At 44.9% G+C, this 27,571-nt stretch overlaps 1 protein-coding gene across 1 annotated transcript in view; it reads right to left on the bottom strand.

The window, feature by feature from the left end:
* Window positions 1-24,681, bottom strand: part of LOC147086910 (putative G protein-coupled receptor 139) — a 37,926-nt gene extending 13,245 nt beyond the window's left edge. Inside the window, exon 1 of the mRNA XM_085978157.1 lies at window positions 24,304-24,681. Within this exon, the coding sequence (XP_085834283.1) occupies window positions 24,304-24,484 (181 nt within the window). The 5' untranslated portion in view covers window positions 24,485-24,681. The remainder of the gene's footprint in view (window positions 1-24,303) is intronic.
* Window positions 24,682-27,571: the final 2,890 nt, after the last annotated feature.

Below are 27,571 nucleotides of genomic sequence, written 5' to 3'. Positions count from 1 at the left end.
AATTCTCTGCCACAGAGGGCGGTGGAGGTCAGTTCATTAAATATATTCAAGAAGGAGTTGGATATATTTCTTAAGACTAAAGGGATCAAGGGATATGTGGAGAAGGCAGGGACAGGGTACTGAATTTGGATGATCAGCCATGATCTCATTGAATGGCGGAGCAGGCTCGAAGGGCCGAATGGCCTACTCCTGCTCCTACCTTCTATTTTTCTATGTTTCTATGTGTCTATGTTTCATTAAGTGTATATTGCCTCTCCCTGTTGGTTCTAACGAACTCCATCACCTCACACTTCTCTGTATTAAATTCCATCTGTCACTTGTCTTTCCACACTACTAGCCTTTCTATGTCCTGTTGCAGCCGATTGATATCATCCTCACTGTTTGCCACACCCCCAAGTTTGGTGTCACTGGCAAATTTAGAAATTCAACACTATATTCCAATATCCAGGTCATTTATGTATATCAAAAAAAGCAGTGCAGTGACCCCAGCACTGGCCCTTGCGGAACACCACTGGCTACCATCCTCCAATCTTAAAAACAGCCATTTACCACAACACGCTGTTTTCTGTCATTAAGCCAATTCCTTATCCAAGCTGCCACTGACCATTCTATTACAAGAGCCTCAATTAATTTTGTTAACCAGCCTTCTATGTGGTACGTTGTTAAACGCCTTCCTAAAATCCATGTAGACAACATCCATTGCATTCCTTTCATTAATCCTCCCTGTTACTTCGTCAAAAAATTAATTTAGATTAGTCAAACACGATCTGGCTTTCACAAATCTGGGTTGGCTTTCCTTAATTAGCTTAAACCTCTCCAAATGCCCGTTAATTTTTTTCTTGATTATTGTTTCTAAACCTTTACCCAACACTGCTGTTAAACTGACCGACCTGTAGTTACTAGGACTGTCCTTACACCCTTTCTTGAACAGTGGTGTCATTTTTGCCACTTTCCAATCCTCGGGCACCTCCCCCGCATCTAGGGAAGATTGGAAAATTATGGCAAGCCCTTCCGTTATCTCATCCCCCAATTCCCTTAGCAACCTGGGATGCAAGCCATCTGGACCAGTCGACTTATCTACACTAAACAAACCCAGCCTTTCTAATACATCCTGTGTATCTATTTTTACCCCGTCCGTTGCTGCTACCTTTTCCACAACTACCGATTTTTTGACGGCATCCACCTCCTTTGTAAACACCGATACAAAGTATTCAATGGGGCAGTAAATCCTCCCCAAACGCGTGAGTACGGAAGGGGTACTCACGCGTCTGGCCGGAGGAAATGCCGGTTTTCAGCATGCACAGCGCATGCGCTGAAAACCAGCATTTCCTCTCCTCTAACCCAAGAGGTGAAGAGGCTAGTGTGTGCGCTGTAGGGGGCAGCGCATGCGTCTTGGATTTCCTCTGTTTTGGGGAATTTGCGCATGTGTAAATGCCTCCGCTCTTTATGCTTGTAAAAAGCACATGTAAGTATTTATTTTTACAGGTAAGTTGTGTTTTAGTGCAATTTAGAATTTTTTTTCCACAGGTTTATTATTTTAAAGAATCTACAATAACGTAAGTTTAGTTTTAGACACTTATTATTAAAAATTTATTTTTTTCAAAAAAAAAATTATTGTTTAAATTATTTTTAAAAACTTATTTATACTTAATTTAATGATTGGGGTGTTTAAAAAAATGTATTTAAAGTTTAAGTAGTGTTTTGGGGTGCAGTACTTCTCATGAGTTTGACAGTTCTTACTCTCAAACTTATGAATGAAGTTTCCCCTCCCCTGATTGGCTGAACAGTGCTCACCTGATCCCAGCCGGCACATCGCACTAACTACGCCGCTGGGTCAGGTTAGCACAGCGCGCCGACATCAGAACCGGGCCACTGACAGGAAATCCACTGCAGGCCAGGTTTCAGATGTCGGCGCACCGGGTAAGTGCACACCGGGGGCTTGAACGCGCGGCAAGCCCCCGACACCAAGTTCTGGGCCATTGAGTATTCTAGACTTGCCCTGCGTGTCTAAGCATATATCAGCTTCTTTGTCCTTAATTGGCCCCACCCCGCCTCTTACTACCCGCTTGCTATTTTCATTCCAGCAGAAGATTTTTGGGTTCCCTTTTATGTTTACTGCCATTCTACTCTCATATTCCCTCTTTGCCAATTTTATTTTCATCTTCACTTCCCCTCTCAACTTAACGTATTTGGTGTGGTTCTCCCTTGAAGATTTAAACTGACATGAATCACACACCCTCCTTTTTTGTTTCATCGTCGTCTCTGTCTCCCTCGCCATCCAAAGAGCCCTTGCATTGGTTCCCTTACCCTTACCTCTTATTGGAATGTACCTAGCCTGTACTTGGAACATCTCCTCCTTAAAGATCACCCATTGTTCTGTTACAGTTTTTCCTTTCAGTCTTTGGTTCCATTTTACCCTGGCTAGATCCTTTCGCATCCCATTGAAGTTAGCCCTATTCCAGTTTAGAAAGTCCACTCTAGATTGTTCCTTTCTCCTCTCCATTGCTAATCTAATTCTTATGATACGATGATCACACGTGCCAAAGTGTTCTCCCATAGTCACTTGGTCGAGCTGGACCACCTCTTTCCCCAGCACCAGATCCAGCAATGCCTCCTTTCTAGTTGGGCCAAGAATATACTGGTCAAGGAATTTATCCTGAACACATTTCAGAAAATCCTCCCTCTCATTTCACTTTACCCTAGCATTATCCCAATCGATGTTTGGGTAATTAAAGCTCCCCAATATCAGCATGCACTAGCTCTTGCATATCTCTGTGCTTTCCCTGCAGATTCACTCCTCTACCTCCCTCTCACTATTTGGAGGCCTATAGAATACCCCCCCTAGCGTGATCATACACTTTTTGCTCCTCAGCTCTAACCAAATGGATTCTGTCCTTGTCCCCTCAAGAACATCCTCCCTTTGCAACACTACAATGTCTTCCTTAATCGGCACTGCCACCCCACCTCCCTTTTTTTATTTCTCTATCTTTTCTGAACACCTTGTACCCTTGAATATGAAGTGCCCAGTCCTCATCGTTTTTAAGCCACATTTGCGTTATTGCCACAACATCATATTGCCACACTGCTAATTGGGCTTGTAGCTCACCAAACTTATTCACCACACCTTATGCGTTTATGTACATGCATTCTAGACCCATTTTTCGATTTATTGTAAATTTTCTTAGTCTGTTCCTATCTAATATAATACTACTTCTGCCTCTAACACTACTTTCTTTTCTTGTACTAACAAACACACTCACTGCTTTATGCACCTTATTCCTCTTTTCTACTCCTATATGCTGGTGCCCACCCCCCTGCCAAGCTAGGTTAAACCCTCCCCAACAGCACTAGCAAACCTCCCCGCGAGAATATTGGTCCCGTCTCCGTTGAGTTGTAACCCGTCCAGCTTGTACAGTTCCCACCTTCCCCAGAAAGGATCCCAATGCCTCGGGAATCTAAAGCCCTTCCTCCTGCATCACCTCTCCAGCCACGGATTCATCTGTTCTATCCTCCTATTCCTGTAGGCGCTAGCACTTGGCACTGCGAGTAATCCAGAGATTGCTACCTTTGATGCCCTGCCTATTGATCTCTTTCCTAGCTCCCTTTCGTCTGCCTGCAGGACCTCATCTCTCTTTCTGCCTATTTCGTTAGTGCCAATATGGACAATGACGTCTGGCTGTTTACCGTCCCCACTCAGAATGTTCTTCAGCCGCTCAGTGACATCCTGGCACTCTCTCCACTTCACCTGACGAAGGAGCAGCACTCCGAAAGCTTGTGACTTCAATTAAAGCTGTTGGATTATAACCTGGTGTTGTGTGACTTCTTACATTTGTCCACCCCAGTCCAACTCTGGCATCTCCACACCATGTAGGTGAGTCACATCGTTCCATCAGTGGTATCAGCTCTAAGATCCTGTCGTTTAGGGCAATTCATTGATTGTTATTTTTTTGATCCTGAAATCCTGGTATGGAGTAAATCATAGAACAAGTTTTGTGGAAATCCATTTTTTTCAGTGGCCTGCACAGAGTGATCCTAAAAGGAGTGCTTCTAAACAGAGTGCTATGGTTGTGAATTTGGAGAGAGTAGGAATTAGGGGCAGAGGGGGGAGGAGGAGAGAATGAGAGGGGCAGCTGCAGATAAAGGTAGGCCAGAGAACCCGGAGCCGGGAGCGAGCATAAGGGAGCGAGGTAAGTGACGTCAGCACAAGGAAAGATGCTGAAACAAGAAATGGTGAGTAGATGATGACTTTTTTAAGTCTTGAGTTTAATTCTGTTAAGTTAATTAATAGTCAATTAAGTAGAGGCATGAGCCAGCACCTCAGTAACGTGGAGTGCACATCCTGTGCCATTTGGGAATCCCAGGACACTTCCCACAAATTTTGGAGCTTGAGAAGCCGCTGATGACAGTGCGGTCCATCTGTAGGCTGAGAGCTACGTGGATAGCACGTTTCAGGTGGTGGTCACCCGGCAGCTTAAGACTGTGTAGACAGAGAGGGAATGGGTGACCATCAGACAGACGTAGTTCATAGCCCATCTAAAAGAGGGAGGTGCTGATTGGTGAGAAGCTTTTGAGAGTTTCTTGTAAAGTTTTAAGTTTATTTCTGCGAAATTATCCCAATAGACTGGTAAATAGAGGCATGGCAGGGTAGCTCAGTACTGTCATTTGCACATCGTGTGCATGTGGGATATCCTGGATGCTTCTTATGGCCTAGACGACCACATGTGCAGGAAGTGTCGCCAACTGCATCAACCTGAGCTCCGTGTTTGGAGCTTGAGCGGCAGCTGGAGTCACTACAGTGCATCATGGAGGCAGAGAAATACTTGGAAAGCATGCTCCTAGAAGTGGTCACCCCACAGCCTCAGAGTGTGCAGGCAGAGAGGGAATTGGTGACCAGCAGACAGAGTATGAGGACCAGGCAGGTAGGGCAGGAAACCCCAGAGTGCATCTCGCTCACTAACTGGTTCACAGTTCTGGAAACTTGTGGTGGTGATGGCTCCACTGGGAAGAGCAGCCAGAGAAAAGGCCATGGCACCACTGGGGGATCAGCTGCACGGGGGGTGGGAGAGAAGAATGACCACTTCTAGGAGCATTACCCAGCTTTCTGGAGAACAGCGACCACGACACCACACAACCCTGCCACAGCAACCTCTGCAAGACATGCCAGATCATCAACACAGATACCATCATCACACGTGAGGACACCACCCACCAGGTACATGGTACATACTCATGTGACACGGCCAACGTTGTCTACCTCATACGTTGCAGGAAAGGATGCCCCGGAGCATGGTACATTGGCGAGACCATGCAGACACTGTGACAACGGATGAACAGACACCGTGCAACAATCGCCAGGCGGGAGTGTTCCCTCCCAGTCGGGGAACACTTCAGCAGTCAAGGACATTCAGCCTCCGATCTTCGGGTAAGCATTCTCCAAGGTGGCCTTTGAGACACACGACAACGCAAAATCGTCGAGCAAAAACTGATAGCCAAGTTCCGCACCCATGAGGACGGCCTGAACCGGGATCTTGGGTTCATGTCACGCTACATGTAACCCCACCTGACGTAGGGTCATCCAGACTCGAGTCGTTGTTGGCTTGTTCTCTCTACACAGATGCGGCCTGACCTGCTGTGATTTCCAGCAGAAAAAAAGTTTTTTGTCTGTTTTATTGTTTTTCACACAGACCCCAGCATCTGCAACATTTGACCCTTAGTGACACCACCTCATTGTTCGTTGATGTAATGTTTTCCTGACTGACCTGTTTGGACACCATTCACACCTTTAATTGCTGTGATTATCTCTCTGCCGAGGTTTGATAAATGGCAGTTAGAAAGATTACCTGTAAACATCTGACATTATTCTCTGACTATATAAGCTGTATCTATATGCATCTCTTCACTTCACCTGACGAAGGAGCAGCGCTCCGAAAGCTTGTGACTTCAAATAAAACTGTTGGACTATAACCAGGTGTTGTGTGACTTCTTACATTTACTCATCTACATGACATTGCTCCCGCCTCAACCCAGGAATTTCCTTCCAAGGGCCACCTAGTTTACATTGCTCCCACCTCAATCCAGGAATTTCATTGCCAGGGCCACCTAGTTTACATTGCTCCCGCCTCAATCCAGGAATTTAATTGCCGGGGCCACCTAGTTTACACTGCTCCCGCCTCAATCCAGGAATTTCATTGCCAGGGCCACCTAGTTTACATTGCTCCCGCCTCAATCTAGGAATTTAATTGCCAGGGCCACCTAGTTTACATTGCTCCCTCCTCAATCCAGGAATTTAATTGCCGGGGCCACCTAGTTTACACTGCTCCCGCCTCAATCCAGGAATTTCATTGCCAGGGCCACCTAGTTTACATTGCTCCCGCCTCAATCTAGGAATTTAATTGCCAGGGCCACCTAGTTTACATTGCTCCCTCCTCAATCCAGGAATTTCATTGCCAGGTCCACCTAGTTTACATTGCTCCCGCCTCAATCCAGGAATTTCATTGCCAGGTCCACCTAGATTACACTGCTCCAGCCTCAATCCAGGAATTTCATTGCCGGGGCCACCTAGATTACACTGCTCCAGCCTCAATCCAGGAATTTCATTGCCGGGGCCACCTAGATTACACTGCTCCAGCCTCAATCCAGGAATTTCATTGCCGGGGCCACCTAGTTTACACTGCTCCAGCCTCAATCCAGGAATTTCATTGCCGGGGCCACCTAGATTACACTGCTCCAGCCTCAATCCAGGAATTTCATTGCCAGAGCCACCTAGTTTACTCTGCTCCCGCCTCAATCCAGGAATTTCATTGCCAGAGCCACCTAGATTCCACTGCTCCAGCCTCAATCTAGGAATTTCATTGCCAGAGCCACCTAGTTTACACTGCTCCCACCTCAATCCAGGAATTTCATTGTCAGAGCCACCTAGATTACACTGCTCCCGCTTCAATCTAGGAATTTCATTGACAGGGCCACCTAGTTTACACTGCTCCCACATCAACCTAGGAATTTCATTAGCAGAGCCATCTAGTTTAAAGTGCTCCCTCCTCAATCCAGGAATGTAATTGTTAGAGCCACCTAGTTTACACTGCTCCTTCCTCAATCCAGGAATTACATTCCCAGGACAGCAAAGATTACACTGCTCCAGCCTCAGTTCAGGAATGTTGTTCTTCAGGCTGACTATATTTCCCTGCTCCCGCCTCAGTCGAGGAATTTCATTCCCAGGGCCACCTAGATAGCTCTGCTCCAGCCTCATTCCGGGAATTTCATTCCCTGGGCTGCCTAGTTTACACTGCAGCCACCTAAATCCTGAGATTTAATTTCGAGGTTGCATAGATTTTACTGCCCCCGCCTCAGTTCAGGAATTTGATTCCCATTTCATTTCTATCTTGTCTGAAACTAGGACAAGAACAAGAACAGCAAGTTTATAAAGAGTGACCTTAACCACACAAACATGTGGTGGTGTTTGACTGAGGGGAAGAAAGATTAACAGGAGCAAAGGACTGATACGAAGGAATCAAAAGAAAATGCTTCAAACATTAACCAATGAGATAAATACCCTGTATGCATCTCAATAGTCCATTAAACCCTCTGGAAATATTGAATTCTCGCATAGTCTTACTCACAGAATAATTCCTATCAGTCAATATTTCCGACTCCCTCATCACCGTCCCAGGGTCTGCACAGACCGAATAGAGGTGGAGGCACAGGGATCTACAGTTGGGAGGGAGAAACCCTTCGGGTCCTCAACATTGACTAAGTACATAATTCAGTCGTATTTCTTCCAGTCAGACATGGTAAGGTCACTTCCTGCTGATTACCCCCTACCGCCCTCCCTCAGCTGATGACTCAGCGCATGTTCATGCTGGAAACCGAGTGCAGAAAGGATACAAATACACTCTGGGTCGGGAGAGGGTAAAGCTCAATGTCCATCACCAAGAGTGGCTCGGAAATATCATCATTAACCAATCCCTGAAAAACGCAGCTGTTAGACTGGGATTGTGGCAGGTGGTGGGAGAACCAAGATGAGAGCACAGCCTGACTGACCTCGTCCTCACCAACCTACCTATCGCATATGCATCTGTCCATGACGATATTAGTAGGACTGACCACTGCATAATATTTGTGGAGAATAGTCTCGCCTTCACCCCGAGGACACCCTCCATCATATCATATGCCACTACCATCGTGCTCAGTGGATGAAATGGGACAGAGCCAAGTGATCCCACAACCAACAGATCAGATTATTTTAAAGCTGTCATATCATGTCGTGAATGGTAATGAAAAATTGAGCCGTTTCCACATAGCCCTGATGTTGTCTCATTTTCAAGTATATATTCAATTACCTTTTGTAACTTACAGTTAAGAAAGAGAGAATTGCATTTATGTAGCGTTTTTCAAGATCTTAAGATGTCCCAAAACGCTTTACAGCCAATGAAGTGCTTTTGAAGTGTAGCCACTGCTGCAGGAAACGTAGCAGCCAAATTGTGCACAGCAAGCTCCCACGAACAACAATGTGATAATGACCAGATAATCTCCTTTGGTGATGTTGATTGAGATAAATATTTGTCAGAACACTGGGTTAACTCTGCTGCTCTGCTTCGATGTATTTCCATGGGAACTTTTACGTTCACCTTAGAGAACAGACGGGGCCTCGGTTTAACGTCACATCCAAAAAACGTCCCTTCCTACAATGCAATGCTCCCTCAATACTGCCTCTTCAACACTGCAGCGATCCCTCAGTACTGCATTGCAGTGTTAGCCTCGATTTTTGTGTTCAAATGGCTGGAGTGGGACTTCAACCCACAACCTTCTGACTTAGAGTTGAGAGTGCTATTACCTGAGCCCACTGAATCTGCTTCCACCAGACTTTCAGAGTTCATTCCAGATCATAACAACTCACCGTGTGACCAAAGTTCTCTCTTCTGCTCTCTGTTTCTTTCACCGATTATTTTTTTCTGTGTCCTTTCCTTTTGGTAATGACAAGGCAAGTAGTGGAAACAGTTTCTCCATGCTTACTGTATCAAAACCCCTCATCATTTTGAACACTATTCAAATCTCCCACTAAACCTCTCTGCTATAAGGAGAACAATCCCAGCATTTCTTGTCTCCCCACTCCCCACTCCCTACATAACTGAAATCCCTCATCCCTGGTGTCATTATGGTAAATTCTCCCCACACAAGTGGCGGACAATGACCACCTCCAACAAGAGGGAATCTAACCTCTTCCACTTGACAGTCAATGGCATCTCTACCACCGAGACCTGGGGAGGCTGAGTCATTGAATATATTTTGGGTGGAGATAGACAGATTTTTGAAAGATAATGGAGTCAAGAGTTATTTGGAGTGGAAAATGAAGTGATGTTGAGACCAAGATCAGTTCAGCCAGGATTTTATTGAATGGCGGAGCAGGCTCGGGGTGCAAAATGATCCACTCCTACTCCTACTTATTATGTTCTTATGAATCCTCCAACATCAAAATCCTAGGAGTCGCCATTGATCAGAGACTCACTGGACCAGCCACATAAATGTCGTGGCTACTACAGCAGGTCAGAGGCTGGGAATTCTGTGGTGAATAACTCCCCTGCTGACTCCCCAAATTATCTCCAATACCTATAAGGCACACGTCAAAAGTGTTATACATTACTATCTATAGACAGAGGGATGACATGTGGGCAAGAACCTACTAATTCTAATAACTTTATTAAACATTTCTCTATATTAAGGACAAGTACACATAGTACGAATTAATGTAAGCAAAATAAGCAGGTTCTAAGGGGCCATATTCAGTTCAATATTAGAACCTGTGAATGAACATTAATGGACTGAGAATCTGTAAGGACAGATCTGATGGCCGATAAATTCCAATCAGAATTTCGGGTCTGATACCGCCTGTTTTAAACCACCGCCCGAGAGCAATTTCTAGGCCGTTTCATTTGCAGCGTTTGTTTCTTTAAAAAGCCTGTGTGACTGGTCCTGTCTCTTTATAAAGCCTGTGTTTCTGGTCCTGTCTCTTTATAAAGCCTGTGTGACTGGTCCTGTCTCTTTATAAAGTCTATGTGACTGGTCCTGTCTCTTTATAAAGCCTGTGTGACTGGTCCTGCCTCTTTATAAAGTCTATGTGACTGGTCCTGTCTCTTTATAAAGCCTGTGTTTCTGGTCCTGTCTCTTTATAAAGCCTGTGTGTCTGGTCCTGTCTCTTTATAAAGCCTGTGTGTCTGGTCCTGTCTCTTTATAAAGCCTGTGTGACTGGTCCTGTCTCTTTATAAAGCCTGTGTGACTGGTCCTGTCTCTTTATAAAGTCTATGTGACTGGTCCTGTCTCTTTATAAAGCCTGTGTGTCTGGTCCTGTCTCTTTATAAAGCCTGTGTGACTGGTCCTGTCTCTTTATAAAGCCTGTGTGTCTGGTCCTGTCTCTTTATAAAGCCTGTGTGACTGGTCCTGTCTCTTTATAAAGCCTGTGTTTCTGGTCCTGTCTCTTTATAAAGCCTGTGTTTCTGGTCCTGTCTCTTTAAAAAGCCTGTGTTTCTGGTCCTGTCTCTTTATAAAGCCTGTGTGACTGGTCCTGTCTCTTTATAAAGTCTATGTGACTGGTCCTGTCTCTTTTTAAAGTCTATGTGACTGGTCCTGTCTCTTTCTAAAGTCTATGTGACTGGTCCTGTCTCTTTATAAAGTCTATGTGACTGGTCCTGTCTCTTTATAATGACTGTGTTTCTGGTCCTGTCTCTTTATAAAGCCTATGTGACTGGTCCTGGCTCTTTATAAAGCCTGTGTGACTGGTCCTGTCTCTTTATCAAGCCTGTGTGACTGGTCCTGTCTCTTTATAAAGCCTGTGTGACGGGTCCTGTCTCTTTATAAAGCCTGTGTTTCTGGGCCTGTCTCTTTATAAAGCCTGTGTGTCTGGTCCTGTCTCTTTATAAAGACTGTGTGACTGGTCCTGTCTCTTTAAAAAGACTGTGTGACTGGTCCTGTCTCTTTATAAAGCCTGTGTGTCTGGTCCTGTCTCTTTATAAAGCCTGTGTTTCTGGTCCTGTCTCTTTATAAAGACTGTGTGACTGGTCCTGTCTCTTTAAAAAGACTGTGTGACTGGTCCTGTCTCTTTATAAAGCCTGTGTGACGGGTCCTGTCTCTTTATAAAGCCTGTGTTTCAGGTCCTGTCTCTTTATAAAGCCTGTGTGACTGGTCCTGTCTCTTTAAAAAGACTGTGTGACTGGTCCTGTCTCTTTATAAAGCCTGTGTGTCTGGTCTTGTCTCTTTATAAAGCCTGTGTTTCTCGTCCTGTCTCTTTATAAAGCCTGTGTTTCTGGTCCTGTCTCTTTATAAAGCCTGTGTGACTGGTCCTGTCTCTTTAACAAGCCTGTGTGGCTGGTCCTGTTACTTTATAAAGCCTGTTTTTCTGGTCCTGTCTCTTTATAAAACCTGTGTGACTGGTCCTGCCTCTAAAAAAGCCTGTGTGACTGGTCCTGTCTCTTTATAAAGCCTGTGTTTCTGGTCCTGTCTCTTTATAAAGCCTGTGTTTCTGGTCCTGTCTCTTTATAAAGCCTGTGTGACTGGTCCTGTCTCTTTATAAAGCCTGTGTGACTGGTCCTGTCACTTTATAAAGCCTGTGTGACTGGTCCTGTCTCTTTATAAAGCCTGTGTTTCTGGTCCTGTCTCTTTATAAAGCCTGTGTTTCTGGTCCTGTCTCTTTATAAAGCCTGTGTGTCTGGTCCTGTCTCTTTATAAAGCCTGTGTGTCTGGTCCTGTCTCTATATAAAGCCTGTGTGACTGGTCCTGTCTCTTTATAAAGCCTGTGTGTCTGGTCCTGTCTCTATATAAAGCCTGTGTGACTGGTCCTGTCTCTTTATAAATCCTGTGTGACTGGTCCTGTCTCTTTATAAAGCCTGTGTGACTGGTCCTGTCTCTTTATAAAGTCTATGTGACTGGTCCTTTCTCTTTATAAAGCCTGTGTGTCTGGTCCTGTCTCTTTATAAAGTCTATGTGACTGGTCCTGTCTCTTTATAAAGCCTGTGTGTCTGGTCCTGTCTCTTTATAAAGCCTGTGTGACTGGTCCTGTCTCTTTATAAAGCCTGTGTTTCTGGTCCTGTCTCTTTAAAAAGCCTGTGTTTCTGGTCCTGTCTCTTTATAAAGCCTGTGTGACTGGTCCTGTCTCTTTATAAAGCCTTTGTGACTGGTCCTGTCTCTTTATAAAGCCTGTGTGACGGGTCCTGTCTCTTTATAAAGCCTGTGTTTCTGGTCCTGTCTCTTTATAAAGCCTGTGTGTCTGGTCCTGTCTCTTTATAAAGACTGTGTGACTGGTCCTGTCTCTTTAAAAAGACTGTGTGACTGGTCCTGCCTCTTTATAAAGCCTGTGTGTCTGGTCCTGTCTCTTTATAAAGCCTGTGTTTCTAGTCCTGTCTCTTTATAAAGACTGTGTGACTGGTCCTGTCTCTTTAAAAAGACTGTGTGACTGGTCCTGTCTCTTTATAAAGCCTGTGTGACGGGTCCTGTCTCTTTATAAAGCCTGTGTTTCTGGTCCTGTCTCTTTATAAAGCCTGTGTGACTGGTCCTGTCTCTTTAAAAAGACTGTGTGACTGGTCCTGTCTCTTTATAAAGCCTGTGTGTCTGGTCCTGTCTCTTTATAAAGCCTGTGTTTCTGGTCCTGTCTCTTTATAAAGCCTGTGTTTCTCGCCCTGTCTCTTTATGAAGCCTGTGTTTCTGGTCCTGTCTCTTTATAAAGCCTGTGTGTCTGGTCCTGTCTCTTTATAAAGCCTGTGTTTCTCGTCCTGTCACTTTATAAAGCCTGTTTTTCTGGTCCTGTCTCTTTATAAAACCTGTGTGACTGGTCCTGTCTCTATAAAAAGCCTGTGTGACTGGTCCTGTCTCTTTATAAAGCCTGTGTTTCAGGTCCTGTCTCTTTATAAAGCCTGTGTTTCTGGTCCTGTCTCTTTATAAAGCCTGTGTGACTGGTCCTGTCTCTTTATAAAGCCTGTGTGACTGGTCCTGTCACTTTATAAAGCCTGTGTGACTGGTCCTGTCTCTTTATAAAGCCTGTGTTTCTGGTCCTGTCTCTTTATAAAGCCTGTGTTTCTGGTCCTGTCTCTTTATAAAGCCTGTGTGTCTGGTCCTGTCTCTTTATAAAGCCTGTGTGTCTGGTCCTGTCTCTTTATAAAGACTGTGGCCTAGAGATTCACTTTGGGCCCGCCAGCTGGCATGTGCCCAAAAGTTAGCGCTGACCGTGGAGCCAGTTGCGCCCGTCAGATATTCAGTTTTTGCGCCCCAATTCGGAACCGGGCGCTATTCCAGGGTGTGCCCGCCCCCGCTTGGGGCGCTGAAACTGAATTTCAGCGCTCTAGGCGCCGCTGCGCCACCCGCTGCGGAGCGGCAGGCTGCGGTACTGCAGGCCTCCTCCTTCTCTTAAGGGGGAGGTGCCTGCAATGGGGAGATCGCCGCTGGATAGTGCCGGCAAATGAGCCCGGCGCCACGGAGAAGTGCCGGGTTCGCGGAAAGCAGCTGGCAATGCCGCGGGGGGGGGTGGAGGAGGCCGGGGAAGGAGGTGCGGGCAGGCGGCCGCCGAAAAAGCGGCCAGCCGCACCTCCACCTTAAAGCGCCCCACTAAGGCTACAGGACGGCCCCGTTTTCTGATTGCTGTTTGCGGCCGCTACGGAAGAGGCGGCCGCAACTAAATATGGCGGTCGGGCCGGTAGCGGGGTGGTAGCGGGGCACTGCGCACAGCGATGACATCATCGGTGGTGGCGCTGCGCTACTGGTTAACGCCGCCATTACCGCAGCGCTGAATATCGGCGAAAGCTCAGCAAGTGGCGCAAAAGCCCTCTTTGGGTGAAAACTGGGTGCAAAGCGTACTGAATTTCTAGCCCTGTGTGTCTGGTCCTGTCTCTTTATAAAGCCTGTGTTTCTGGTCCTGCCTCTTTTTAAAGCCTGTGTGTCTGGTCCTGTCTCTTTATAGTTTTTATAGTTATATGTAAAGAAAAAGGGTGGCTAAAGTAAATGTTGGTCCCTTAGAGGATGAGACCGGGAAATTAATGGTGGGAAATATGGAGATGGCAAGAACACTGAATGAATATTTTACATCAGTCTTTACAGTAGAAGACACTAAGAATATCCCAACACTGGACAAACAGGGGGCTAAAGGGGGGGAGGAGCTAAACACGATCAAAATCATTAAGGAAGCGGTACTCGGTAAAATAATGGGACTCAAGGCGGATAAATCACCTGGACCTGATGGCTTACATCCTAGGGTCTTGAGGGAAGTGGCGGTAGGGATTGTGCATGCATTGGTAATAATTTTCCTAAACTCCCTGGACTTGGCAAAGGTCCCGGCAGACTGGAAAACTGCTAATGTAACACCCTTATTTAAAAAGGGCAGTAGACAGAAGGCTGGAAACTATAGACCGGTTAGCCTAACATCTGTGGTAGGTAAAATTTTGGAGTCCATTATTAAGGAGACAGTAACAGGACATTTGGATAATCATAATTTAATAGGACAAAGTCAGCATGGTTTTATGAAGGGGAAGTCATGTTTGACAAATTTGCTGGAGTTCTTTGAGGAAGTAACGTATAGGGTGGAAAAAGGGGAACCAGTGGACGTAGTGTATTTAGACTTCCAAAAGACATTTGACAAGGTGCCACACAAAAGATTATTGCTTAAGTTAAAAAATCACGGAATTGGGGGTAATATTCTGGCATGGATAGAGGATTGGCTATCTAACAGAAGGCAGAGAGTTGGGATAAATGGTTCATTCTCAGACTGGCAATCAGTAACTAGTAGTGTTCCGCAGGGGTCAGTGCTGGTTCCCCAACTCTTTACAATCTATATTAACGACTTGGAGGAGGGGACCGAGTGTAACATATCAAATTTGCAGATGATACTAAGATGGGAGGGAAAGTAGTGAGTGAGGAGGACATAAAAAACCTGCAAGGGGACATCGACAGGCTAAGTAAGTGGGCAGAGGTTTGGCAGATGGAATACAATACTGGAAAGTGTGAGGTTATGTACTTTGGCAGGAAAAATCGTAGAGCAAGTTATTATCTTAATGGCAAGAAACTTGAAAGTACTGAAGTACAAAGGGATCTGGGGGTCCTGGTGCACGAAACTCAAAAGGTTAGTATGCAGGTGCAGCAAGTGATTAAGAAGGCCAATGGAATATTGGCTTTCATTGCTAGGGGGATAGAATATAAAAATGGGGAGGTATTGCTACAGTTGTACAAGGTATTGGTGAGACCGCACCTGGAATACTGCGTACAGTTTTGGTGTCCATACTTAAGAAAGGACATACTTGCTCTCGAGTCAGTACAAAGAAGGTTCACTCGGTTAATCCCGGGGATGAGGGGATGGACATATGAGGAGAGGTTGAGAAGATTGGGACTCTACTCATTGGAGTTCAGAAGAATGAGAGGCGATCTTATTGAAACTATTAAGATTGTGAAGGTGTTGGATTGGGTGGATGCGGGGAAGATGTTCCCGATGATGGGTGAAACTAGAACTAGGGGGCATAGTCTTAGAATAATGGGCTGCTCTTTCAAAACTGAGATGATGAGGAACTGCTTCACTCAGATTATGGTAATTCCATGGAATATGCTGCCTCAAAAAGCTGTAGAAGCTACATCATTACATAAATTTAAAACAGAAACAGACAGTTTCCTAGAAGTAAAGGGAATTAAGGGTTACGGGGAGCGGGCAGGAATTTGGACATGAGTCTAGGTTCGGATCGGTCATGGCCCTGTGGGTAGCGGAGCGGGCCCAGGGGCCATGTAGCCTGATCCTGCTCCTATTTCGTGTGTCTAATTCTGTTAGACTCAGGAGATGGTTCTGTGATAGTGGATTGGTGGTTAGGATCAGATCAGCCAATATCTTATTGAATGGCAGAGCAACCTCGAGGGGCCGATTGGCCTACTCCTGCTCCTACTTCTTATGTTCTTATGTTCTTATGTTCTTATGTTCTTTATAAAGCCTGTGTTTCTGGTACTGTCTCTTTACAAAGCCTGTGTGACTGATCCTGTCTCTTTATAAAGCCTGTGTGACTGATCCTGTCTCTTTATAAAACCTGTGTTTCTGGTCCAGTCTCTTTAAAAAGACTGTGTGACTGGTCCTGTCTCTATAAAAAGACTGTATGACTGGTCCTGTCTCTATAAAAAGACTGTGTGACTGGTCCTGTCTCTTTAGGAAGACTGTGTGTCTGGTCCTGTCTCTATAAAAAGACTGTGTGACTGGTCCTGTCTCTTTAGAAAGACTGTGTGTCTGGTCCTGTCTCTATAAAAAGTATGTGTGACTGGTCCTGTCTCTTTAGAAAGACTGTGTGACTGGTCCTGTCTCTTTATAAAGCCTGTGTGACTGGACCTGTCTCTTTATAAAGCCTGTGTGACTGGTCCTGTCTCTTTATAAAGCCTGTGTGACTGGTCCTGTCTCTTTATAAAGCCTGTGTTTCTGGTCCTGTCTCTTTAAAAATCCTGTGTGACTGGTCCTGTCTCTTTATAAAGCCTGTGTGACTGGTCCTGTCTCTTTATAAAGCCTGTGTTTCTGGTCCTGTCTCTTTATAAAGCCTGTGTGACTGGTCCTGTCTCTTTAAAAAGCCAGTGTGACTGGTCCTGTCTCTTTATAAAGCCTGTGTAACTGGTGCTGTCTCTTTAAAAAGCCTGTGTGACTGGTCATGTCTCTATATAAAGCCTGTGTGACTGGTCCTGTCTCTATATAAAGCCTGTGTGATAGGTCCTGTCTCTTTAAAAAGCCTGTGTGACTGGTCCTGTCTCTTTAAAAAGACTGTGTGACTGGCCCTGTCTCTTTATAAAGCCTGTGTGACTGGTCCTGTCTCTTTAAAAAGCCTGTGTGACTGGTCCTGTCTCTTTATAAAGCCTGTGTGCCTGGTCCTGTCTCTATATAAAGCCAGCGTGACTGGTCCTGTCTCTTTAAAGAGACTGTGTGACTGGTCCTGTCTCTTTAAAAAGACTGTGTGACTGGTCCTGTCTCTTTATAAAGCCTGTGTTTCTGGTCCTGTCTCTATATAAGGCCTGTGTGACTGGTCCTGTCTCTTTATAAAGCCTGTGTGACTGGTCCTGTCTCTATATAAAGCCTGCGTGACTGGTCCTGTCTCTTTAAAGAGACTGTGTGACTGGTCCTGTCTCTTTAAAAAGACTGTGTGACTGGTCCTGTCTCTTTATAAAGCCTGTGTGACTGGTCCTGTCTCTTTAAAAAGCTTGTGTGACTGGTCCTGTCTCTTTATAAAGCCTGTGTGACTGGTCCTGTCTCTATATAAAGCCTGTGTGACTGGTCCTGTCTCTTTAAAAAGACTGTGTGACTGGTCCTGTCTCTTTAAAAAGACTGTGTGACTGGTCCTATCTCTTTAAAAAGACAGTGTGACTGGTCCTGTCTCTTTAAAAAGACTGTGTGACTCGTCTGGCCTCTTTAAAAAGCTTTTGTGAGTATTTCTGTGTCAGTGGCTGCGGCTCTGCCCTCTTGTTTGTGTGTTAATTGAATTTTATCTAAATAAGAATAACCAGATTCACCCCTGTGCTCGCTGACCTACATTGGCCCCCAGTCCGGGAATGCCTCGTTATTAATATTCTCCTCCACGTGTTCAGCCCCAGCTCATTGCCAAGTGTTCAGTAAAATTTTTGCCTCTAGTTTGTTTATGCTTCTGATTTAACTGTAAGTACGTTTCACCCCCAGGGCCACAGATGTTGTCTGCAATTGGCATCAAGGGGACAAGAGGCACAGAGGAAGGGTTAATATTCGACTCGGACTGTAGCACAGAACGCCATCAACCCCAAGGCACACAGTATCCAGTCTTAGATTTGTTTTATGCATTCACGGGATGTTGGCACCGCTGGCAAGGCCTTCATTTATTGTCCATCCCTAGTTACTTTGAGAAGGTGGTGGTGAGCCGCCTCATACAACTGAGTGGTTTTCTAGGCCCTTTGAGAGGGCAGATACGAGTCAAACACATTGCAGTGAGTCTGGAGTCACATTTCGGTCAGACCGGGTAAGGACGGCAGATTTCCTTCCCTAAAGGCCATTAGTGAACCAGATGGATGTTTGCAATAGTCCAGTAGTTTCATGGTCACCATTACTGACACTAGCTTTTTATTCCAGATTTGTCTAAATAATTGAATTAAAATTCCCCAGCTGATGGGATTTGAGTTCTTGTTCTTTCGTCCTGGCATCTGGTTTACTAGCCAACAACATAACCACTATGCTACCAAACCCTTCAAATGTATCACTGTTCCTTCATCATCACTGGGTCGAAAGCCTGAAATTCCTTCAGTAACAATATTGTGGGAGGATCTTCACTGCACGGACTGCAGTGGCTCAAGCTGGAGGCCCACCATTTTCTCATGGGTAACTAGGGATGGGCAAGTAATATTGGCCTTGACAGCATCACCCATTGGCTGAGAACAAATAGATAGAAATAATAAAATAGGATTAAATTCAATGATTTTGTTATTCACTGATTGAACCCAGGTGAGGCCTGTGATCAGAGCGGGGCGGCAACACAAATTGGCCCACCAGTTCTATGATTCTATGATGCTATGATTGCTACTGCCTATACTTTCTCAATTTGCCTATCCATCAAAAGGCGTCCGATAAAGTACCACATAATACCAACATTGAAGCCTATGGGATTAAAAAGTCAGTGGCAACATGTCTCGGAAATTGGATAAGCGACAGAAATCAGAGAGTAGTGTTAAATGAAATAACAACAGAAAATGCTGGAAACACTAAGCAGGTCAGGCAGCATGGAGTGAGAGAGAAACAGAGTCAACGTTGCGGGTCGAACCCCTCGTCAGAACTGGAAAATGTTAGGGAAGAGAGATTTTCAAGCAGGGGCAGGGAGGAGGGTCAGAAAGAACAAAGTGAAGGTCTGTGATAGGATGGAAGGCAGGAGGGATTGACTGACAAAAGGCATGATGGTGCTAGGAAAAAGGAAAGGTAATGGGACAAGATAAGATACAAAATATAGCTCCAGACGATGCGTGAATGATGATGGCAGCAACATTAAAAGCTACCATGTGAGCAAACAAGAGAAATAAATATAAAGAAATACAGGGTCCGCTTTATAGTGTGAAATTGTTGAACTCGATGTTAATTCCAGAAAGCTGTAAAGAGCCTAATAGCAAGATGAGGTGCTGTTCCTCAAGCTTAAGTTGAACATCATTGGAACAGTGTAAGAGTCCGAGGATGGAGAGATCAGAGTGGGCGTGGAGCGGTGAATTAAAGTGGCAGGCAACAGGAAGCTCGGGGTCACCCTTACGGACTGAATGGAGGTGTTCGGCAAAGCAGTCACCCAATCTGCGTTTGGTCTCCCCAATGTAGAGGAGACCGCATTGTGAGCAGCGAATACAGTAAACTAAATTGTAAGAAGTACAATTAAATTGCTGCTTACACTGGAAGGAATGTATAGGGCCCTGGACAGTTCGAAGGGAGGAGATAAAAGGGCAGGTGTTGCATCTCCTGTGCTTTCATGGGAAGGTGCCGGGCAAAGGGGAAGGGGTGTTGTGGGTGATAGAGGAGTGGACCAGGGTGTCGCAGAGGGTGTGGTCCGTTCGGAATGCCGAAAGGGGAGGTGAGGGGAAGATGTGTTTGGTGGTGGAATCACGCTGGAGGTGGCGGAAATGGAGGAGGATGATCCGCAGAATGTGCAGCCTGGTGGGGTGAAAGCTGAGGGCAAGGGTCGCTCTATCATGCTTGTGGGAGGGAGGGGAAGGGGTGAGAGCAGAAGTGTGGGAAATGGACCGCTCACGGTCAAGGGCCGTGTCAACCACAGTAAGCTCGAGTAACAGCACCTCATCATTCTATTAGGCACTTTGCAGCCTTCTGGACTTAACAGCGACTTCAACAATTTCAGACTATAAATCAGCCCCTGTATTTCTTTACATAGATATTTTTCTTTTGTTTCCTCACAAGGAAGCTGTTAATGTTGCTGCCATCATCATTCACACATCATCAAGAGCCATCTTTTGTTTCTTACCTTGTCCCATTACTTCTCCTTTTGCCTTACACAATCATCCCTTTTGTCAGTCAATCTCTCCTGTCTTCCATCCTATCGCAGACCTCCCCTTTGTTCCTTCTGCCCCTCCTCCCTGCCCCTGCTTAAAATATCTCTTCCTTAACTTTTTCCAGTTCCTGCCAAAATGTATCACTTCACCCTTCTCTGTGTTAAATTTTATCTGTCATTATTCTGCCCGTTTCACCAGACTGTCTGTGCCCTCCTGATGTATTTTACTGTCCTTCTCACCGTTTATTAACATTTATGCGTTTCCTGACATCTGCAAACTTTGAAATTATGTGGTGTGTACCCAAGTCATTGTCATTGATGTACATAACAGACCAGTGGTCTGAACAGGAACCCCTGGTGGACACCACTGTATGCTTCCCAGCTACTGAAAAACAACCATTTGCCACTATTACAATAGCAAAATACTGCAGATGTTGGAAATCTGAAATAATAATAGAAAATGCTGGAAACACTCAGCAGGTCAGCCTGCATCGAGGAGAGAGATAAAGGATCAACGTTGCGTGTCGAACCTTTCGACAGAACTGGAAAAAGTTAAGGAAGAGATATTTTAAGCAGGGGCAGGGAGGAGGGGCAGAAAGAACAAAGGGGAGGTCTGTGATAGATGGAAGACAGGAGAGATTGACTGACAGAAGCGATGATTGTGTAAGGCAAAAGGAGAGGTAATGGGACAAGGTAAGAAACAAAAGATGGCTCTAGATGATGTAATATAAGCTAAACTGTACAATTTTAAAGGGAGTGCACGATCAGAGAGACCTGGGGTGTACTTATTCCAATCTTTGAGGGTGGCAGGACAATTTGCGACATCTGTTAATAAATGCAGGCCTTGGCTTTACAAACTGAGGCAAAGATAACAAAATTCTGGAAGAAAGGCTACCGTTTTCCAAATCACTGGTTAGGCCCCTGCTTTAATATTGTGTCGAATTCTAAGAAACACACTTTTGCCAGCAGTTCAAGGATTAGAGAAGGTGTAGAGGAGATTTACCAGAATTGTACAAAGGATATGGGATTTCAGTTACCAGGAGAGACTGGAGAAGCTGGGATTGTTCTTTTTTAGAGCAGCGAATGTTAAGAATCATAGACCTTTACAGCACAGAAGGAGGCCAATCAACCCATCGTGTTCACGATGGCTGCAAAAGAGCTCTCCAGCCTAATGCCACTTTCTAGCTCTTGGTCCACAGCCTTGCAGGTTACAACCCTTCAAGTGCATAACCAGGTACTATACAATCTTCCTCTTAACTAAAATTCCCCAGTCCTGGCAACAAAGTCGTAAATCTCCTCTGTACCCTCTCCAGTGGAATCACATCGTTCCTGTAATATGATGGCCAGAACTGTAAAGAATACTCTAGCTCTGACCTAACTGGTGTTTTATACAATTCTTGCATAACCTACCTTCTGTTATATTCTATGCATCGATTAATAAAGCAAAGTATCCAGTATACCTTCTTACCCACCCTGTTTAAATGGTCTGCTACTTTCAGAGATCTGTGGAGATGCGCTTCAAGGTCCCCCTGTTCCTCTACACTTCTCAGTATCCTGCCATTTATTGTGTATTGTCTTGTCCTATAAGCCCTCCCCAAATGTATTACCTCACACATATCCAAATTGAATTCCATTTGCCAAGTTTCTGCCCACCTGACCAGACCACTGATATCTTCCTGCAGGCTACAACTTTTTTCCACACTATCAACAACACAGCCAATTTTTGTATCATCTGCAAACTTCTTAATCATGCGCCCTACATTGAAGTCTAAATCATTGATAGATACCACAAAAAGTATGGGAGCCAGTACTGAGTCTTGTGGAACTCCACTGGAAACAGCCTTCGAGTCACAAAATCCCCGTCGACCATTACCCTTTGCTTCCTGCCAATGAGCCAATTTTTGTACCCAACTTGCCACTTTCCCTTGGATGCCATGAGCTTTTACTTTTTTGACCAACCTGTCATTCGGGCTCTTATCAAAGGCCTTGCTAATATCTATACAGACTACAGCAAATAGACTGCCCTCATCGACCCTCCTCGATACTTCCTCGAAAAATTTAATCAAGTTACTCAGACAAGACCTTCCCTTAACAAATCCATACTGACAGTCCTTGATTGTGCCATGCCTTTCTAAATGCCGATTTATACTGACTGTCAGATTTTTCCAATAATTTTTCCTGCACCGAATTCAGGCTGACTGGGCTGTAATTGGTCTATCCCTTTCTCCCGTTTTAAACAACTGTAGAGAATAAGAATTACTCCATTCCTCTGACGGCATGCCAGTAGCCACAGAGGATTAGAAAATGATGGTCTGATCCTATGCTGTTTCCTCTGTTGCCGGTCTTAACAGTCTGTGATACATTTCATCCGGGCCTGGAAATTGTCTACTTTCAAAGATGCTAAGCTCTTTTACATTTCTTCTCTCACTATATTTATATCATCTAATATTTCAGACTCCTCCTCAACTACAATGTCAGCGTCATCACTTCTGCTGTGAAGTCAGACGCAATGTATTTATTAAGGACGAATCCCACGACTCCTGCCTCCACCATTTTGGTCTCTAATAGGCCGTATTCTGTCTTCAGTTATCTTCATGCTCTTTATTCATTCATAAAACATCTCTGGGTTTTCCTTGATTTTACTTGTCAATATCTTTGATGCCCTCTCTGTGCTTTCCTAATTTCATTTTTTAATTGAACCCCTGTGATCTCTATACTCCTCTGGGATTTCTGTCTTATTTTGCTCCTGGATACTGACAAACTCTTCCCTTTTCCCCTTAACCTGCCCTGTATGCCTCGTGACATCCAGGGGACTCTGGATTTGGGAGGCCCACCCTGTTGATTTGTGGGAACATATTTGCCATGAACCCTCACTATCTCCTCGTTGAATGCCTCCCACTGCTCAGACACTGATTTCCCGTCAAGTAGCTGTTTCCAGTTCACTTTTGCTAATCACATCTCAGCTTAGTAAAATTATCCTTTCCCCAACTGAGAACCTTTTTCCTCGTCTATCCTTGTCCTTTTTCATAAGGGGAGATTTAATACAGATGTTCAATATCATGAAGGGTTTTGATAGAGTAAGTAAGTCTGTTTCCAGTGGAAGAATGGTGGGTAAACAGAGGACACAGAATAAAGGTATTTGGAAAAGAACCAGAGGAGAGATGTGAAGAACTTTCTTTATGCAGTGAGTTGTTCTGATCTGAAATGCACTGTCTGAAAATGTGATGGAAGCAAATTCAGCAGCAACTTTTGAAAGGGAATTTGATATTTAGTTGAAGGGAAAATGAACTACAGGGCTCTGGCTAAAGAATAGGTCTAATTAGATAGCACTTTCAAATTGACAGCATGGACACGATGGGTCGAATGGCCTCCTTCTGTGCTGTACTATTCTAGGATACTATGAGCAAGAGACAGAGAGAGACAAGAGGGAGAGAGATAGAGTGAAGGATAGAAATAAAAAATAGAGACAGAAAGACTGGGAGAGGTAGAGAGGGGAAGATATTAAATTTAAAAGGGGAATTGGATAATACTTGAAGGGGAGCACTTTGCAGGACTATGGGAAAAGAGCAGGGAATGGGACTAATTGGAGGGGTGAGGCCATTGTTGGCTTTGAACACATGGATTAGAATATTAAAATCGAGGTATTGCCGGATCGGGAACCAATGTAGGTCAGTGATCACAGGGGTGATGGGTGAACGGGACTTATGCTAGTTAGGATATGGGCAGCAGAGTTTTGGATGAGCCCTAGTTTATGGATGCTTGTAACTGGGAGGCCGGCCAGTGGAGTATTGGAATAGTCGAGTCAGGATTAACACAGGCACAGGTGAGGGTTTATGCAGTGGAAGCACGGAGACAGATGATATTATGGAGGTGGTAGTAGGCTGGTCTGGTGATTCATAGGATATCAAGTCGGAGCTCATCTCAGGTTCAAAGAGAACGGCGAGGTTGCGAACTGTCTGGTTCAGCCTCAGACATTGGCCAGGGAAGAGGACTGAGTTGGTAGATAGAGGAAGGAGTTTATGACGAGGACCGAAGAAAATGGCTTTCTTCTTCCCAAGATTTAAATGACAAAAACAGTAATTCAGTAAAACGTGGTTTACAGATCAAATTGCTGGATATAGAGAATTACCAGGGACACCAACAGCAGCAAAGATGAGAGAGTAGCTCACAAGAACAGTAATACAGTTGGCAAAGGTTTGTAGAGTTAATAGCTGAATTCAGAGACTTACCTGGAATAACAGTCGCAGCAAGGAGGGAGAGTAAATGGCATGAACATTAATACAGTAAAATATGGTTAATAGAATAGCTGGATAGAGAGACTTACCAGGAACAACAACAGCAGCAAGGAGTGGATAGTAAATATATTGAATAATCTGAAGTGCCAACTGTATCCGATAGTCTAATGGTAGTCCATCATAATATGCAGCAAGAACGTCAAACTCCCAAATGAAACTCCTGCCGATTGTTGTAACATTCCAATTTACTGCTCTCAGATTCCGACCCATTGTTGCAACATTCCAATATACTATTCTCAGATTCCGAGTCCCTCTCTGTGGAGCAGCATGCTGATCACTGTTAATGTTGGAGGTGATGCTCTCACTGGCACTATGGGATAACACATTGAAAGGAGACCCTTATTAATAGAAGAGGGAAACCCTGCACTGATACAATTTGAGTCCACAGAGACTGACATTCATTGCAGTCACTGAACAAACACCTTGACTTAGCCCTTGGAGACTAACATTAATTACAATCACTGAACAAACAGCTTCAATTAACCCCTGTCCATCCCGCAATTCTTATACCACAGCAAAGTAGAACATTTCCCTGGTCCTGATGGGATGTATGAGAGTTGCTGAGGGAAGGAGCGGTGGAAATAGCGCAGGATCCGGCCAGAATCTTTGAAGCCTCCTTGGATATGGGAGTTGTGCCAGAGGAATGGAGTGTTGCAAATGTTACACCTTGTTAAAAAAGGAGGGTGATAAACGCTTTTACTACAGGCCAGTCCGCCTTACATCGGTGGTGGGGAGACTTCTAGAGGCCATACTCCTGGAGAAAATTATATGACACTTGGAAAAATCATAGGTTAATAAATGACAACCAGCATGGATATCTTAACAGAGAGATGTGTCTGGCAAACCTGATTGAGTTATTTGATGAAGTAACGGAAATGTTTGAAGGGCATAGTGTGGTTGCTGTTGTGTATATGGAATTTAAAAATGGGGTTGATAATGTGCCATTGAATAGAGTGGTTAGGACCAAAGGGGAAATGGTAGCGCTGATCTGACATTGGCTAATGGACTGAAAACAAGAGTAGTGGTGAAAAGCTGTTGTTCAGACTGGGAGGAAGTGCACTGTTGTGTCCTCCTGGCGTCGCTATTCGGACAACTGCTCTTTTTGATATATATTAATGATATAGACATAAATATATAAAGAGCATAATTTGAACATTTGCAGATGAAACTGAGGGGATCAAATTAGGCTTCAGGAGGACATAGATAGACTGGTGAAATTAGAAAAGTGATTAAAGGTGTCGTTAACAGTGCTATTAAATGGCACTGACTCATCAGTAACCTGCTCACCGCTGCTGACTTTGCATTCCGTCAGGACCACTGGGCTCCATGTCATTACAAACATGGACAAAGAGCTGAATTTCAGAGGTGAATTTAGAGTGTCTGCCCTCGACATTAAGGCATAATTTGAACGAATGTCACATTAAGGAGCCCTCCTAAAACAGAAGTCAATGGGAATGACGGGGAAATCTCTCCACTGGCTGGAGTCATACATATCAAAAAGGAAGATGGTTGTGGTTGTTTGTGGTCAATAATCTCAGCCCGTGGACATCGCTGCAGGAGTTCCTCAGGGCATTGTTCTCGGTCCAACCATCTTCAGCTGCTTCATTAATGATCTTCCTTCCATCATCAGGTCAGAAGTGGGGATGTTTGCTGATGACTGCACAGTGTTCAGTTCCATTCGGAAATCCTTAGATGATGAAGCATTCAATGCCCGCATGCAACAACACCTGGCCGAATTTCAGGCTTGTGCTGAAAGGTGGCAAGTATCACAAACATCGCACAAGTGCCAGGCAATGACTATCTCTAACAAGCGAGAGTCTAGCCACTGCCCCTTGACAATCAATGGCATCACCATCGCCAATTCCACCACCATCAATATACTGGTGGTCACCATTCACCAGAAAATTAACTGGACCAGCTGCATTAGTATTGTGGCTACAAGAGCAGGACAGATGTTGGTATTCTGCAGCGAGTGTCTCAGCTCCTGCCTCCCCAAATCCTTTCCACCATCTACAAGGCACAAGTAAGGAGTGTGATGGAATACTCTCCACTTGCCTGAATGAGTTCAGCTCCAACAACATTCAAGAAGCTCGATGCCATTCAGGACAAAGCAGCCCACTTGTTCGGCACCCCATCCACCACCTTAAACGTGCACTCCCTCCACCACCAGCGTACCGTGGCTGCAGTGTGTACCATCTACAAGATGCACTGCAGCAACTCACCCAGGTTTCTTCCCAGCACTTCACAAACCCGCGGACTCTTCCACCTAGAAGGACAAGGGCAGTAGTCGCATATGAACCCCAGCAACTATAAGCCCCCCACCCAACGCAAATGCCATCCTGACTTGGAAAGATATTGCCGTTTCTTCATCATCGATCGGTCAGAATTCTGCAAACCCCTCTGTAAGAGCACTGTGGGAGTACCTTCATGGACTGGAGTGGTTCAAGAATGCTGCTCACCACAAGCTTCTAAAGGGCAAAGAGGGATAGGCAATCAATGCTGGCAATGCCAGCGGTGGCCACATCCCATGAAGGATTTAAAATAATTACAAAATGTCAGAAGGCTGATTAAAACTAATGTAGAGAAGTGAGAAAGAGTAACCTTGGAGGAAAATTAGAAGAGGCAATATAAACTAAACTGAACAATTTTAAAGGGGGTGCAGGAAAAGCGAGACATGGACATTTACATACACAAGCCTTAGAAGATGGCAGGACAAGGTGATACGTTTGTTAATAAAGCGCATGGGCTCCTTAGCATTGAAAACCGAGGCAGACAACAATAGCAACAAAGTTATGCTGAACCTTTATAAATCACTGGTTAGGCCCTGGCTGGATTATTGTGTTCAATTCTGGTCACGATGGAGACTTGCCATGGCGCCTCCCACGGTTCAATAGCAACACACAGCACTGACCCGTGAAGGAACTGCCTGAGGATCCCAGACACCAGTGAGAGACACAACATTCTGGTGTGAACAGACGGAGTTTATTAATAACAGGATTGACAAAACCAAACAGTGTGTCTGGGTTTAAACCTTAAGACTGTGAAGCGTGGGGAATGGCAACCATTTAAGTTTAAACTGCTGCCCCAGCAGTCACAGCACGATTAGATATAGAATAAGTTCCATCTACACTGTCCCAACAAAATCTCACAGGGCAGGTACAGCACGCGATAGATTCAGTGTAAAGCTGCCACTACAATGTCCCATCAAACACTCCCAGGGCAGGTACAGCGCAGGTTAGATACTGAGTAAAGCTCGCTCTAAACTGTCCCAACAAACACTCCCATGGCAGGTACAGC

Source organism: Somniosus microcephalus, unplaced genomic scaffold (assembly GCF_052327205.1).
Source record: "Somniosus microcephalus isolate GS21.2 unplaced genomic scaffold, FLI_Smic_1.0 unresolved_chr6, whole genome shotgun sequence".
NCBI classification, from domain to species: domain Eukaryota; kingdom Metazoa; phylum Chordata; class Chondrichthyes; order Squaliformes; family Somniosidae; genus Somniosus; species Somniosus microcephalus.
Note: the sequence above shows the minus strand (reverse complement) of the source record. Positions and strands in the feature narration are given on the sequence as shown.